At 40.0% G+C, this 16,348-nt stretch overlaps 2 protein-coding genes across 3 annotated transcripts in view; both read left to right on the forward strand.

The window, feature by feature from the left end:
- Positions 1 to 3,746, forward strand: part of LOC143136247 (sodium/potassium-transporting ATPase subunit alpha-1) — a 31,090-nt gene extending 27,344 nt beyond the window's left edge. For both annotated transcript variants that reach the window (XM_076296849.1, XM_076296848.1), the window contains exons 21-22: positions 3,310 to 3,401; positions 3,596 to 3,746. In XM_076296849.1, the coding sequence (XP_076152964.1) occupies positions 3,310 to 3,401; positions 3,596 to 3,624 (121 nt within the window). In that variant the 3' untranslated portion in view covers positions 3,625 to 3,746. The remainder of the gene's footprint in view (positions 1 to 3,309; positions 3,402 to 3,595) is intronic.
- A 1,137-nt stretch (positions 3,747 to 4,883) lies between these two features.
- LOC143136249 (sodium/potassium-transporting ATPase subunit alpha-1-like) lies at positions 4,884 to 15,591 on the forward strand. The gene is made up of 22 exons (XM_076296850.1): positions 4,884 to 4,997; positions 5,117 to 5,218; positions 6,590 to 6,649; positions 7,318 to 7,521; positions 7,665 to 7,778; positions 7,861 to 7,995; positions 8,103 to 8,220; positions 8,637 to 8,905; positions 9,444 to 9,752; positions 10,203 to 10,337; positions 10,473 to 10,665; positions 11,026 to 11,201; positions 11,304 to 11,440; positions 11,551 to 11,701; positions 11,856 to 12,024; positions 12,111 to 12,265; positions 12,674 to 12,797; positions 12,934 to 13,079; positions 13,212 to 13,342; positions 13,622 to 13,723; positions 15,112 to 15,203; positions 15,413 to 15,591. The coding sequence occupies exons 1-22, from the start codon at positions 4,986 to 4,988 to the stop codon at positions 15,439 to 15,441; spliced, it is 3,063 nt and encodes a 1,020-aa protein (XP_076152965.1). The 5' UTR covers positions 4,884 to 4,985; the 3' UTR covers positions 15,442 to 15,591.
- The last annotated feature ends 757 nt before the right edge of the window (positions 15,592 to 16,348 follow it).

Here is a 16,348-nt window from a genome sequence, read left to right on the forward strand (position 1 = left end):
TAAACAAAACGAGTGAATGAATAAATAGTATAAACTCAAAAACAACTTTGGCATATAGCCTACGTTCTTAATTTACAAGAGTTCACTCCAAATTATTGTCTAGGTGTAGGTCTCGCTAATTTTAGTGAGAATTCCGTTCCATTAATGAGGTTAACGTGAATCCCAGCTTGGTAACCATGGGAATTTATGCCACAGAACTAACCTGCCTCGTAGCAGGTTTACTTTCAAGCTAAATTAAGCTGTGTTGCAAAAAAAAAAACAATCAGTCGGAAAACGAGTCCAAAAAGATGGTTCCGTCAACCTCGCTCTCGTCACCTGTAGCCTACAACTTCAAAAATAGAAGTAGGCCTATAGAAATGTTTTTTCCGACTTTTCCGACTTTTCCGATTTACACATTCACTAGCTCCAAAAAATGTATGAAGATTATACGATTAAATTTTTTTTAACTTGACATGCATGTGGTTCTAGGAATCGTGCACTTACGTTCGGTGGTGGTGTAACGTGCAACGAGACGGCATAGGAAAGGAATTACATTCTTGCGTGTTCGCAGGTTCGCTTCCCATACGAAGTATTAAGGCTACAATGTTTATCACCTTGACAATGGCATTTTTAGTTATAATCTTTGAAAGACATATGTCCACTGTTGATAAAGGGTCATGCACATTTGGTAGGCTGTCCAGTGACAGCTTTGCCAGTGGGCTATAGTATATATGATGCAAGCCAAAGGATAATTATTCTGTAGCATAGGCAGCTAATAATTAAAACTGCTTCATGTGTCGACGATTGTTCATGAATGTCAAATCAACTGTGTGCTACACAGATTAAATACTAGGCATAAATGAAATTGAAAGCCATTGCCTTTCAGATAGCCTACTTTTATTTCAAACACTTTGGGACTTATGGGAGACAATAGGCTATTATGTTGATACTAATTTATTTTATGACCACCTACACCTAGACAATAATTTGGAGTGAACTCTTTTAATATAAGAACGTAGGCTATAGATAGTTTTGAATATATGGCAAAGTTGTTTTTGAGTTTATACTATTTATTCATTCACTCGTTTTGTTCAAGCATAGACTGTAGGCTATGTGTTCAAGAGTGAAGCCAATCAAACTCGCAACTGATTTCAAACCATTAGCATTGTTGTTTTAAATGTATGGTTTCATTATTCTCCAATTTCTGTAGGCAATCTATTTTTTTCTCTCGATGTTAAATTTGATGACTTTCGATGAAAATCCTGTAGATGGCGCTTGCCTATCGAACAGAAGTCATCTAGTATTGTCTTAATTTTACGACATATATCGTCTTTTCGTCAATCTACTGTTTTGGTCTACTTTTCTACCTCGTGCACGAGCAGAGATGAAGCTGAACTAAACCTCGCTTGAATAAACGAGGCCAAGATGCCGCTAACTTGAGTTAATGGAACGGCTTCAGCCCCAAGTGAAAGTCTACGCTAGTTCAAGCCAGGCTATTTCTGTTAAGCGCCGCCTTCATTAGCGAGGTTGATGGAATATCCCCCAGATGCACTGTGAGGATTTATTATTATTATTATTATTATTATTATTATTATATTCATGAATATGTAACTTCATCATACCCTGAATGAAATAACAGTGCCCAGGGGGTTTTGTGACTGTAGATGTAAAATGAGGATTTATCTCTCTGGGGCTAATGAAACCTTGTGCACAGGGATGTCACTAGGATTGAAAGACAGCCCCCAGGGTTTTAGGTAATGCGTGTGCATCAGAGTGTGCTGAAAAAATGTCATCACACCTTAAAAGGGCTTAGTATTAACAGCAAGTTATCAAACTTTGAATTTAGACGGGTTCTTCACAGCTAATGAGTAGAAAATGCATCGTTTTGTCACGTAAGGACTCTGTTCATATAGTTCAGACCTTTTAATGACATTTTGAGTCTGTTAAGAGGCAAAAAAGGCATGTTTAGATTATGCCCCTAGTGTTAATGCAACCTAGTGTTGTAGCTGACTAGGAGTACTGGCCATTAGCTGCAGCTACTCCAGTTTGGTAGCACCGATTTGGGTCGTTTTTTTCCCTATCGACATTACTCTGCGACGTCTAGCGATGAAGATCCATGTAAAAATCGGCCGGATTACTACTTTAAGTGAAGTGAAACCTAATTACAGAACACCGACTTGACTTGCACAATAATCCTCTCTAAAGCCATCGCTAACTGGAAGTGAAAGTTGCCGAATACCATGGAATTCTAACAGCACATTTACTGATTGAGAAATTATGCACTGCATTCTCTCTGCCCTTCCTTTCCTGTAGCATTTGATCAGTGCTCTATTATCAGTGCTACTATAAGTCATGTATTAGTCCTTTGAGGCCTAGGCTATTTTCAGTGTAGTTTTACTATTAAGCTCTTGGTCATTGTAAGGGCCATCAATTATTAAAGGGCCATCAATTATTGTTTTCAAGACAGTATAGGCTACCCATATCTGGGAAAGTATGATGTGATCATACTTAAATATATCTTATGTCAGCCTTTATGTCAAGGTAAAATACTTTGTGTCTCATGATTGTTGCATCCATGTCACCTGAAGCATGATGGTAGAAATATCTATTCAAAAGCACAGATGATCTGTGCATGCCATGATCAACTTTTGATTCTTGGATATGGAAACCAAGCTCATTATTTTGGACTGCTATTGCATTAAAATCTCTGCCCAAAGTTGGATACCATGTAGAAATGTGCTGCAATTTCAAAACTCAGGAATTACTCAGGAATGGCTTACTGTGCAGAAGAATGGTGTTTATTCTGATATATGGTTTGCCATGTGTTGAGTGAAGCATTTGTGAGATATACCACCGAGAGTAATGGGTGGAGATGGATGAAGCGCCGTGTTCCGAATGGAAATCTGATGAAATTTAATGTCCAACATTAATTTTCTCACAAACCGTTTATCATAGCACCAAGCCACTAATATCATTGGAAAGTCCTGAAGTGTTCATGTGACATCAGTGTGATTTTTGTGAGATAAGTACACCATGGATGTGAATTTGGACGCATATTATAACTTTTTTTTTTTTGGAGGGGGGGGGGGGGTTCATCATTTTAGGGTGGCTTTAGACTCCAAAATGATGAACACTGTGTTTACATTCCTGTTTAGCCTTTTCATGGTAAAATGATCAAGCTAAATATGTGATGAAATCCATGCCTTCTCAATATCCATGCCTTCAATATTATGTCAAAATATTGCCAAGCTAATTTGAACAGAATCCTAAAGCAGATTATTGTGTAGTCATCTGAAATGTCTAATGTTTTCTCTTTTCCTGTGTTTTTAGGCCTTCCTGGTGGTTATGTGCATTCCCCTATTCCCTACTCATCTTCCTTTATGATGAGGCCAGAAGATATCTCCTGCGGAAATACCCAGGAGGTAAGATATTCTCGGTTTCAACTTCCAACTGTGTAAATATTCCACCTCAGTTGTGGAGATTTATTTGAATTTAATTGAAAAGTCAAAATCAGTTTATTGAAATTATATGGATTTAAAACACAGATGTTGTGTGGTAAATTGGACTTTGTTCATTGTTCTGCTTTGTAACTTTTAACTTTTCTTCTGACCTCTAGGCTGGGTGGAAAAGGAAACCTACTATTAGTGTGCACATCACATCACCTCACATACTCACATGTATGCCTGCTTAATGCAGATGTTGAGATGCCACTGCATATATGTTATAAGTTAAAACTTAAAATGAAATAAAATATCCAACTGAATCTACTGCATGTGTCCTTTTCTTACCTGATTTCCCCATATTAAGTCAGTAAAACTTACTGTATTCAGTAATTGTTTTGAAAATGCTGTTAAATGTTATGTGTAAAGGCCTTTTGAAATGGGCCATTGCTCTTTGTTGTCAAGCAGTGATGATGGCTTTGGGACGGTGCTTTATCTCACACCTTGTTTTGACACCCACACCCGTGCGAGAAAAAACTCCTGAGGTGTTAAAGGTCATTTGCATGTGAATTTGCCCAGAGATGGCACTGGCCTGTTTCTTTTTTCGTGTATTACCATGTTGACTATCGCCTGGTGGCCTGCCCAGTCTCTCGCCCGTCAGTCGCTGATTCAGTGTGCCAGACCATTTCATAAGTGGGATCTTCTTAAAAGAATGCTAACATTGCTATTTCTGCTTACTTACTATCACTTCATTATCCCCATTCCCCCACCAACACCACCATACAGACACGCACACACACACACACACACACACAAAAACGCACCTCAAGGAATGGGAAGTGGCATGCAGACATGCACAGACACAATCTATACACGCCCACATTGTTAAATGTTTACAATTTGGCTTAGGTATTGTTTCCCTATGTGGACACACTTTAATACGGAACAATATTGCCCCATAGTCTTTGACATTCATTAACTCTGAGGTTTCTATGGTAGATAGAGGACAGGGAAGTTGACAAACCGGTTGTCTCGAGGCTGCACCAGGCAAGTCTATTCAAGTCTAATTTATTTGAATGGAAATGAAAGGGGATGCATCTAGTTAGCAGCAAACATATTTGTTCTTTCAAGACTTTTTGGAGTCAAATCTGTACATTTACACTTGACTTTAAACAATTGTATAACCCAATAATGGCTAAACATACACAGATTGCACTTAGTTGGTGTGACAAAAGTTTTCTTCAAAATCAAATAAATCTAATTCATACTTCACTTTTATTTAAAGTTTATAATGAATGATCTTCTGCTAACGCACCATTCAGAAGTCTTGTAAAGGACAAATGAAGGTTGAATGAATGACTATCAACAACGAGAAAAGGTCTGAGGCCAAACCCCTCCTCTCTGTGCTCCTCCCAAAATTCCGCCCATACCCACAGGTGCAGAGACAGTGGTATATAAGTCACTGGGCACTTGGCTCTGTAGAGTGACACAGCAGGACGTGCCTGGGGATAGTGCCCTTTCTTATCTTTGATCTTTGGAGCACAGATACAAGAACAGCCCGCAAAAATGGGCTTGGGTGTAAGTGAATTCTTTATTTCCTCATGGTTTCTCCACACACATTTTGGTGGACTGAGCCTGATTTTGCAGTGGATTTTTATGATTAGCACTACATGATCACTTTGCTGTGTTTGATACAGAAGGGAAATGACAAATACAAGCTGGCAGCAACCTCTGAAGATGGAGGGAAAAAAGGGAAAAAGGAGAGAAATATGGATGACCTGAAGAAAGAAGTAGATCTGGTAAGTCCCTCTATCACATCCTTGCATTGAAAAAAAAAATTCTGTCATAGTCACTCAGACTTTGTTTAATTCCTGAACCTTGATAAACATATAAATGCTAAGAGTAAGTGACGCCTACCGTGGGACTGAGCTTGTCACCACCATCACCGGAAAAAAAAAAATCAATGAAACATTGGCCTGCTCATGTGTGCACATAGTGTGTAATGTGATGTTATGTGAGAGATCATCTTATGACATATGTTCTTCAAGGTTTTCTAACAAAACCTGAAACTTTACTATGCGAGAGGAGGGGAGAACCAGCACAGTCGTAACACTTTTCTATTCTCTCCATTCAAACTCGATTTGTACAAAGACGATAGACTTGAAAGCTGTGAAATTTGGCCAGAAAGGACTCATACATGTTTACTCTATGAAAGTTGAAACTAAGAATTAGAGAATATGTTCTAGTTTGTTAAGAATTTAACTGAATAGTGACATAGCCTTCCTTTTTTACAACCTGACGCAGCCAGGTTAGAGGGAAGTGTTAAAAGGGTTGGGTGGTGGATTAAAGCGGTATACCTCTTTTCAACTGCAGTAAGAAAAAAAACATACCGCCCCAGCCCTAGCTAAGCGAGAAATGTACTGAAGTAGGAAGTAGAAAGTAAAAAGTATTCTCTGGCTGAAGACTGCCGGAATACTTCTGCAGTTGTGTGGAATGTCTACACTAGCAGTCAGGCATAAATGTCAAACCAGGCTGGATAACTTTCTAGTGCTTTGTATTAACATATATCAAGAATAGAATTATCTTGAACTTACTTGCTATCTATCCTTTCACCTACTTTACAGTGCATCCAATTCTTTATTGTGTTACTGTAGCAAATCTGAGCTCTTGCAAACTGACACAAATATGTTGGACAGCAGTCAATAACACGTGCTAGAACAGGGGGCACGAGGAACAGTCAACATGAGCTGCTAGTTTTGGTATTTGTGGGTGTGTCAAGTCATTGCGGTTTGTCTGGTTATGTTGCTGATAGGCTCATGCACAGCAACGAAAAGGAATGACTAAAGGCTTTGTCACCATTCAATGGTAATCCATCATGAGTGTGGAGGGAGGTGGGTCTGGGACACCAGACACCATAGTTGATCCTTCTGAAGGTGTCATGGGCCTAATTCAACAAAATACTGATGAAGGAAGTTGCCTGCTAGATAACCCTAGTGGAATGCTCTCGAGGGATATTTTTTCCCACAAAGGTTGTTTTGTTGGTGATTTTGTTGATGGTAAATAGGCTTGGTTGTTTTTTTGGCAGCTGTGGGAAAATCCCCTGCTTATAGCAGAAGGAATGTAACACCTCTCATGCGCATATATGAAATACCACTCCTCTCCCCCCACAGGATGACCACAAACTGACCTTGGATGAGCTTCACCGCAAATATGGAACAGACCTGCAGAGGGTGAGCAAATTTGGTTTGAGAGAAGAAAAAAATGTTGTCAAAGCCAGTGGATATTCTCACAGTCAAACTCACAATGGCTCATTTGTATCAGTGGAACTGCTACACAGTGTACTTGTTAAAATCTCAGCAAGTAGCAAGGTATCCTGAGGCCGTGCCTTGCTTTTATCAGGTTAAATCATCTCAAGGAAGCTGAAGTTTGAACTTTGGACAAAGGTAGTCAGTGTTGAATATGACTACAGCAAGTTAATGTTTTTCATATTGATTCAGAGGTGGAAAAAATAACTACATAAGACAATTATACCTTGTGTATGTATTCTTAGAAAAGGGATAACAATAATGTTAGGTATAATAGACAAAGACTGTCTGCTGCCAAAGAAACAGCATGGCAGTGCTGTAGTAGACTACAGACATTCACTGTTATCTTTCATTCTCTCTCCCCCACATTCTTAAACAGCAATGTATAATATGTTTTGGTATATATTGGCATTCTATATATTTACATAGTATTATATATAAGTTGTATTGTATATTTCCGTTGTGTATTGAAATTATAGTATAACAATTTGCTATTTAAGTAACAGTAATCACTTATTGGCTGCTTTCCTTATTGGCACTAAGAATGTTCATTGACTTGTGTGAATGCTGCTGTACCTTTATATTACCACCAGGGTCTGACCTCCACTCGTGCAAAAGAGGTCCTTGATCGTGATGGTCCCAATTCTCTGACCCCACCACCCACCACCCCAGAATGGGTGAAGTTCTGCAAGCAGCTCTTTGGTGGGTTCTCCACTCTGCTGTGGATTGGAGCCATCCTCTGCTTCCTGGCTTACGGTATTCAGGCTGCCTCAGAAGATGAACCAGCAAATGATAATGTAAGGATTTTTACCTGCATAAAAGCAAAATCATGCATGAGTGCAAATACTGTAATATCAAATCCTTTATGCCAATTACTTTTATTATTATTAAGACCACTGACTTAAGTGTTCATTGCCAACTTTCCACATTCTCCACATAGCTGTACTTGGGCGTTGTGCTATCTGCTGTCGTCATCATCACTGGCTGTTTCTCCTACTTTCAAGAAGCCAAGAGTTCAAAGATTATGGAGTCCTTTAAGAACCTGGTCCCTCAGGTACATAAAAATACCTTTTTTTCTTATCATGCGTACAACCTTTGACAGTCTGTGATATTAACGTGTTGTCCACTGAACACAGCAAGCTCTGGTTGTGCGTGACGGAGAAAAAAAGAGCATCGATGCTGTGGAGGTGGTGGCTGGAGATCTGGTGGAGGTGAAAGGCGGAGACCGAATCCCTGCTGACCTGCGTATCATCTCTGCTCATGGCTGCAAGGTGCTTTTGGAGCTGACTAAATATCATCTATGCACTTTTTTTTTTTTTAATGCAGACGGTACGGTTCTCTCTCCTGTGCTCAATCTCTCTCTCTTCTGCTTGGTCAGGTGGACAACTCCTCCCTCACAGGAGAATCCGAGCCTCAGAGTCGTACCCCTGACTTCTCCAACGACAACCCTCTGGAGACCAGGAACATTGTGTTCTTCTCCACCAACTGTGTTGAAGGTACACACATACCAAAATATTAAAATTAACACAACATAATTACAATTCTATTAAAGTAATGTTCCTATTCTATCTACATAAACAATATGATACTGTTATTTTGCACCAAATCGTCAAATCACCATATCTTGGCAAAAGTAATGCTTTCACCCATGGTTGGTTTGTTAGGTGGATTATATGCACAAGCTACTAGGTTGATTTTCATGAAACTTGGTATAAGGCTATATAGCGTGACATACAGGGGACTGTTTAGCCTTGGTATAGGAATGCACTATACTGAGTATTTGGTTTAAAAGGTTTGGTGAAACAAAAATCAGATAGACGTTGTTGATCTTGAAGATGAAAATCTGCATATGCACATCTGATGCACATCTGATCCCTACATTTTGACTTATATCCGACTCATATTTTCCCAGGCACTGCCAGAGGAATTGTGATCAACACTGGTGACCGTACTGTCATGGGTCGGATTGCCACTCTTGCCTCCAGTCTGGATGGAGGGCAAACCCCAATTGCCAGAGAGATTGAGCACTTCATTCACATCATCACCGGCGTGGCTGTCTTCCTGGGAGTCTCTTTCTTCATCCTCTCTCTCGTCCTCGGATATGGTGTGCTTGAGGCCGTCATCTTCCTCATCGGTATCATTGTCGCTAACGTGCCAGAAGGACTGCTGGCTACTGTCACTGTGAGTAAATCAGTGTCTGTGTTGGGATGGGGGTGGATGGAGAGGTAAGGCATGACATTACACAGACTCATGGCTTCAGAGTTTTAAGACTACCTTAGGCAAACAATTCTTTCAACAGATATATTCTTAAAGATCCTCTTGAGGTGTTGTCTTGTACCCTGAAAGTTTGTAATTTAGAAGTATGAAAACGTTCATTGCATTTCAGTAAATGAATAAATAAATGAATAAATAAATAAAATACATAAATAAATAAAATAAATGTAGCAATCAAACCAGCTAGCGTCAGGCCAGTTCTCTTGTAATATTACATTACATTTAGCAGACACTTCTCAACCAAACAATACCACTGTGTACCACATGTAGCACTGCGTTAAATATAGTCAATGGAAGGGTGACGTACGGCTGTGTCCAAGACAACTTGAATCATAACATCACTCCTTGACCCCTGTAATCCTTACGTGAAACATCAAGGTCTGGATAGTAACCTGCAAAGTCCTCTAGGATGGTGTGATCTCATGACCTGTTTAATGTCATTCAGGTGTGTCTGACCCTGACTGCCAAGCGCATGGCCAAGAAGAACTGCCTGGTGAAGAACCTGGAAGCTGTGGAGACTCTGGGCTCTACGTCCACCATCTGCTCTGACAAGACCGGAACTCTGACCCAGAACCGCATGACGGTGGCCCACATGTGGTTTGACAACCAGATCCATGAAGCCGACACCACTGAGAACCAGACAGGAACCGCTTTTGACCGCTCATCAGCAACCTGGAACTCCCTGGCACGCGTGGCTGGTCTGTGCAACCGTGCTGTCTTCCTGGCAGATCAGCAGAATGTCCCCATCCTCAAGGTGTGCAGAGCAGTATTTCAACTTGTACATTTTACTGTTTGGGGTGTAAGAATAGTGGATGTTCCAATGCATTACCCCTTTAAGAAGATTGTTTAATGTACATTTTGGATGTGATCATTGATTGCTAAGCATGGTATGAATAAGTGTGGTCATAAAATACTTAATTGTGAAAAATAACAAATGAAGGTTTAAATGCTTTGGTCTTCTATTCATTAAGAAATCGTATAATGATCTCAACCTTTTTCACTCTCTAAAACAAAAAGTTGTTACTGATACATTTGAAGAAGTCACTTTCTCAGACAAGATATGCCCCTGGTCTGGATTTAATTGTATTGCAGATACAATATAAAAATACTATTTAGTCCATGGCTAGTTCATGTCTGAGGATATCAACCCACAGGCCGAAACCTCGAAAAATGAAGTCATTCTAATTGCTTCTATCTTCCACAGAGAGACACAGCTGGTGACGCCTCTGAGTCTGCCCTGCTGAAGTGCATTGAGCTGTGCTGTGGCCCGGTGAAAGAGATGCGTGAGAAGTACCAGAAGCTTGCTGAGATCCCCTTCAACTCCACCAACAAATACCAGGTGGGCTACTATATATGTCAATTGTCCAAAATAAAAAATCCAAATAAATAAATAAAAACTAGTCAGTACTACTTTTAAGTCACCTCAACAATTGGCTAAATGCTAGCCACTAATTACTAACTGCTTTTTGAAAAGGTATCCATCCACAAAAACGTCACCCCTGGAGAGACAAAGCACCTGTTGGTGATGAAGGGAGCCCCAGAGAGGATCCTGGACCGCTGCTCATCCATCGTGCTTCAGGGCAAAGAACAGCCCCTGGATGATGAGATGAAGGATTCCTTCCAGAACGCCTATGTTGAACTTGGAGGTCTAGGAGAAAGAGTGCTCGGTAAGAAGTCACTTGAACTTAGATAGAGGGCTGTTTCAAGCTACGCAGATGTGAATGTATGGAGCTATGCAAGGAGACACCATTTGCAAATTTACAATAATTGCGCAGCAAAATATTTTGCCATGCGACGCAAGCATGAGTGCCATGTCATGCGTTTCCCACAGGGGTGCATCGTCTGCATAGCTTGCGTAGGCTATGGGGGGGCTCTTCAATATGTGTGGAAACTTTGCATTTCAAACTGCGTCCGCATAGCTTGTGTAGACTATGAAACGACCCTAACAGTATAAAGAAAAATTAAGAACACTTGAAAAATGTGTGACTGCAAACATGACATGATTTTACACAACCATTTGTGGTCAGGTTTTTGCCATTACAACCTGCCCGACGACCAGTTCCCTGATGGATTTCAGTTTGATACTGAGGAAGTGAACTTCCCTACTGAAAAGCTGTGTTTTGTCGGCCTCATGTCCATGATTGACCCACCTCGTGCTGCTGTGCCTGATGCTGTGGGCAAATGCAGGAGCGCTGGCATCAAGGTAGAGTGATATGTTACCCACATTTTCCCCATACTTGTTACACTTGCCCCCTTGAATGTCATGCTTGAGTAATTTGGCTGGTTTCGTTTTTTTTCATTGTAGGTTATCATGGTGACTGGCGATCATCCTATCACTGCCAAGGCCATTGCCAAAGGTGTGGGTATCATCTCTGAAGGAAATGAGACTGTGGAGGACATTGCCACTCGCCTGAACATCCCTGTTGATGAGGTCAACCCAAGGTATGATCATTTTTTGGATTGTGAATTAAGATACTCATGCATTTGTTTTGTCCTGCTCAACTTAAATACCATTGAAAAGTTCAACCACAATACTCTTTATATACCCTCAGAGATGCCAAGGCTTGTGTCGTCCATGGTAATGAACTGAAGGACATGGCACCTGAATTTCTGGATGACATCCTGAGGTACCACACTGAGATTGTGTTTGCCAGAACCTCTCCACAGCAGAAACTCATCATTGTTGAGGGCTGCCAGCGACAGGTAATGCAAAAATCAAATTAAATGTCTTTCAGCAACTTGGCAATTATTACAGATGGCATAATAGTTTCCTTATATGGTATCTATTTAGTTTTTTGCTCTTTTCTCTTATGAAATAGGCTGTTATGGAGATTAATACTGTTCTTTTGCTCTACAGGGTGCCATTGTGGCTGTAACAGGTGATGGCGTCAACGACTCTCCTGCCCTGAAGAAGGCTGACATTGGTGTTGCTATGGGTATCGCCGGATCTGACGTCTCTAAGCAGGCTGCTGACATGATCCTTCTAGATGATAACTTCGCCTCCATCGTTACAGGAGTTGAAGAAGGTATATTGTACTCCTTAAAGGCAAATACAAATAATTCATCACCATGCTTGGATCTTTCTGACCACTGGGTTTGTTGTTTTCTTCAGGTCGTCTGATCTTTGACAACTTGAAGAAGTCCATCGCCTACACTCTGACCAGTAACATCCCAGAGATTTCACCTTTCCTCCTCTTCATCCTCGCCAACATCCCACTGCCTCTGGGCACAGTCACCATCCTCTGTATTGACCTGGGCACTGACATGGTAGAGATATTTATTTGACTACGCACTGGTCAGACATTGTTGATAGTGTGATAAGAATTATTGTTGCTCTAGCTTTGTTTGTCATTGTAAAGCTAGCATCAGTGTACTGTGAGTCTCGGACAAGAGACTCTTGTTAGTTAGTGAATGCAAATAATATTAACATTCTAACATTTCTCCATATGATACGCCTTACAACTTCACTGCTAAACTTTTGCAGAAATTTGGCTGCAAACTTAATGTGTGTGTGTGTGTCTGTGTGTGTGTGTGCGTGCGTGCGTACGTATTCAAGCTTGTGTGTGTGTGTGAGAGTGAATGTGTGTGTCTGGAGAGGGTGGGGGGTTAAGGGAGGCACAGTCTGGTCTCTGAACACTGTTGGTTGAGGTTTTAATTGCCTGGTCTATATTTCAGGTTCCTGCTATCTCCCTGGCTTACGAAAAAGCGGAAAGCGACATCATGAAGAGACAGCCCAGAAACCCAAAGACAGACAAGCTGGTGAACGAGAGGCTTATCAGTATTGCCTATGGGCAGATCGGTAAGATCACACTGCAACACCACCACACTACTGACAGACCACTTCGGACAACACAGTCAAAAAAGCACAGAAGAAATAATCCAGCCATAGACGCATGTGCATTTCTCTAAATTAAATGTTTGTCTTCTATTCCAAGGTATGATGCAGGCCACAGCAGGATTCTTCACCTACTTCGTAATCCTGGCTGAAAATGGATTCCTGCCCTCATTTCTCATAGGAATACGTGAGAGTTGGGATGATAAAGCCAACAATGAAGTTGAAGACAGTTATGGTCAGCAGTGGGTAAGTGTTTCAGTGGTCTGCAATGTAACTTAAGAGAAATAAAGTGTACTGAATTAAAGAGAAGCATATTGAAAAGTGGAAGATACAGTATTTAACTGTTTCCGATCTCTCATTTCCGGCTTCTTCTTGCAGACTTACGAACAAAGAAAAATAGTGGAGTTTACATGTCACACAGCGTTCTTTGCCAGTATTGTGGTTGTGCAGTGGGCTGATCTTATAATCTGCAAAACGAGAAGAAACTCCATCCTTCAGCAAGGAATGACGTAAGTTAAAATGAAGAGGGACGTGTGGGTGTTAGCATTCAGTTGTGTAGGACATATAGCATGCAGTAGCCTGACAAGTTGTGGGTTAAATTCCCCATTTCCAGCAATGCTCTGGGAAGAATGGCCCTTGTAATATACTTGACAGGTCGCTTTGAATATAAGTGTCGGTTAAATGTAAATGTAAATATATCCCTTCACCTGACCTCAGTGATAGCAGAGTGACCACTTTGGACATTCAGTACTTGTGTGTTCACACGATTCCATTTCCATCGTCCACAGAAATAAAATCCTCATCTTCGGCCTGTTTGAGGAGACAGCCCTGGCTGCTTTCCTGTCATATTGCCCAGGCATGGACGTTGCTCTCAGAATGTTCCCCCTCAAGTAAGTTCACTGAGCATGTTCTTCACATCTACTATTTATTATTCGGGAAGATTTAACTGTAACGAACCCTGAAGGAAACAACATGCAGTGCAGAGAACATTTTGACAGCAGATGCATAATGAGGATTTAGCTGTATAATAATAATACAAATATATTATAATACAATCATCCCACCCAATTTTGGATGTCTACGGAAATTACCAAATATAGTGTTTTTGCCCCATAAAGTACTAGGAGAAATAAACATAATTGTGTGTAAATCACCTTCACAGCTCAGTCCAGTTATTTTATTAGTGTTTGAACTGTTTGCTTTTGATGCTTGCTGTACATGGTTGTGCCTAAATAGGCTCCTGGCTGAGGCTGACTCTTCACCTGTGTCTGTAGTACTTGCCAGACATAAGCTACTGGACTGGCTCCCCCTGATTCCCTTCAATATTTTTCAAACATAGACTATTTACACAATCATTTTAATACTTCATATAGGCCTAATTTGCCATGTGCAGTGCATCTATTGTCCAGTATGCAAATCAAAGTTAATGCATTAGGCTACTTTCTATTTTCCATACATTCAGTTGTATCTAAACCAACTGAAGCTTGACTGAAATATTGTAAAACCATTTACTTGTTTGAAAAATGTATGGGAAGAGTGAAATCACTGATTAGGGTCCTTGCATGTTTCTGTTGAAATACGACTAGTTTCATCACATATGTTAGGCTGAACGTGAAGTTTCTTCTTCCGTTTTTCATGCTCTGAATTGTAATTCAGTTTCATGATCATCTTCTTAATGTATGAGACACTGTCGCTATAACTGTATACCTGTCGCTAGCTTGACTCAAAGGGAGACGGGGGAGAGGGCCCTCATTAACTTGCGGGGCCCTTCGCAACTTGTGTAGTGCAGGGATGGATTACTGCACGGGCCTACCAGGCCCAGGGGCCCAAGGGGTCAGGGGGCCCTGAAGCCCAAGCCTTTGCATGGAATCATTGCCTCAATATCAACAAATCAGGATGTAGGCTATGAATCTGATTGAATTTAGTATTGGCCATCCCCAAAATGCACCAGAATACAGGAAATCACATCAGAAAAATTAAAAGAATTCTTGTGTATAGTGTGTGTATAGGGAGAACCGGCCCTGCATGTTCAACCATTCCATGAAAATCATGTTTGTACAATTGGTAATCTTTTCATGGTAATGAGGTCAAGCTAAGAGTGTGATAAAATGGTGCTATCTCTGTTTTCATGGCACACAAATATTTCTAAGATCAATATTATGTTAGTCATTTTGCATCCCAGCTAATCATTACAGAATGCAAAACCTAAACAGAGAACATTAATTTATAGTTACCGGTATGTAAAATGTCTAATGTTTCTCTTTACCTGTGTGTTTAGGCCTTTATGGTGGTTCTGTGCATTCCCCTATTCCCTACTCATCTTCCTTTATGATGAGGCCAGAAGATATCTCCTGCGGAGAAACCCAGGAGGTAAGATATTCTCTTCATGTCAAACTCAATTGTGTAAACATTTCACCTCATCGCTGAAATTAATTTGAATCAATGTGAAACTTTAGCAGACTGTAGTTAAATTTAGTTGAACTGAATTGCATACAATTGAATATGGTAAATTGGATTCAGAGTGATTTTTGGATTTTTGTTTTGTGATTAGTAATTAGAATCTTTTCTTTGTCTGTCAGGCTGGGTGGAAATGGAAACATACTATTAGTGTGCATACCAGTGTACACCACCTCACACACTCACATGCATCTCTCATGTGTATCCTACTTGATGCAGATGCATTTTGTATTCAAAATAAGTGTAAGATGTTGAGATGACGTTGCTTATAACTTAAAATAAAATATCACTCCAACTGAAATCTATGTGTCTGACATTTTTCATACAAGTGTTGCCACTTAATGTCAGAATCAAACAATCAATCTTTCTTCCAAATGCTTTTCATGAGGGAAGAAACTGTTGGACTGTCATGATCACTGAACATATTTAGGCATAGTAATAACAAAGATCTTAGAGTGGATTGTTGTAGAATCTTTGGTAATACCATCACCCATGGTCATACTATGGCTTTCAAGAAAAAAAGAGATAGTGCAACATCCTTCACTCTCTTTGTTATAAAAACAAAATATCCATGTCTCAAGAGGAAAGATAGGGTTCCTCTTAATCTTATTTAAATAATGTGGTTAAATTTTTTCCCGTAGAACAACATCTAGCATTTTCTGTATTGGACATTAATCACTGACCCACTCAAGAGTCCTTTGTTTAGATTAATCTAAACGTTGTTTAGATTAAATCATTCAAATACAAACTTAATTAAATGACTTCCCTTTCTTCTGCTATCTCAGATATTTACATTTCATTAATGCACTGTTAAGAGGGATACAAATTGAACAAAAAACCTAGTAATGAATAAAAAAATAGTTTTAATGAGATGATTAGGCCTACCTAAAAAGAAAAGTAAAATAAAATTAACAACAAAAAATCTATATGTATCATTGAATAAACAAATGTAATAAAAAATGAATAACAAACAAACAAAAAAAAAACTCCTAAAGCATTTGACCATCAGTCCAAATGTACATGTTTTTCGTGTCCATGGCACTAGGCGTTGTAGCATG

The sequence above is a fragment of the Alosa pseudoharengus genome, unplaced genomic scaffold (genome assembly GCF_046254945.1).
Source record: "Alosa pseudoharengus isolate Yale_2024_CS ecotype anadromous, Long Island Sound unplaced genomic scaffold, YU_APseudo_1.1 YU_APseudo_1.1_scf_20, whole genome shotgun sequence".
Classification (NCBI taxonomy): domain Eukaryota; kingdom Metazoa; phylum Chordata; class Actinopteri; order Clupeiformes; family Clupeidae; genus Alosa; species Alosa pseudoharengus.

Bases quoted from the DNA above. Each gene is read 5' to 3' on its own strand.
- LOC143136249 (XM_076296850.1), top strand. The intron at 5,219-6,589 runs GTAAGTCCCTCT...CTCCCCCCACAG, and splicing joins TGAAGAAAGAAGTAGATCTG to GATGACCACAAACTGACCTT. The intron at 11,441-11,550 runs GTATGATCATTT...ATATACCCTCAG, and splicing joins GTTGATGAGGTCAACCCAAG to AGATGCCAAGGCTTGTGTCG.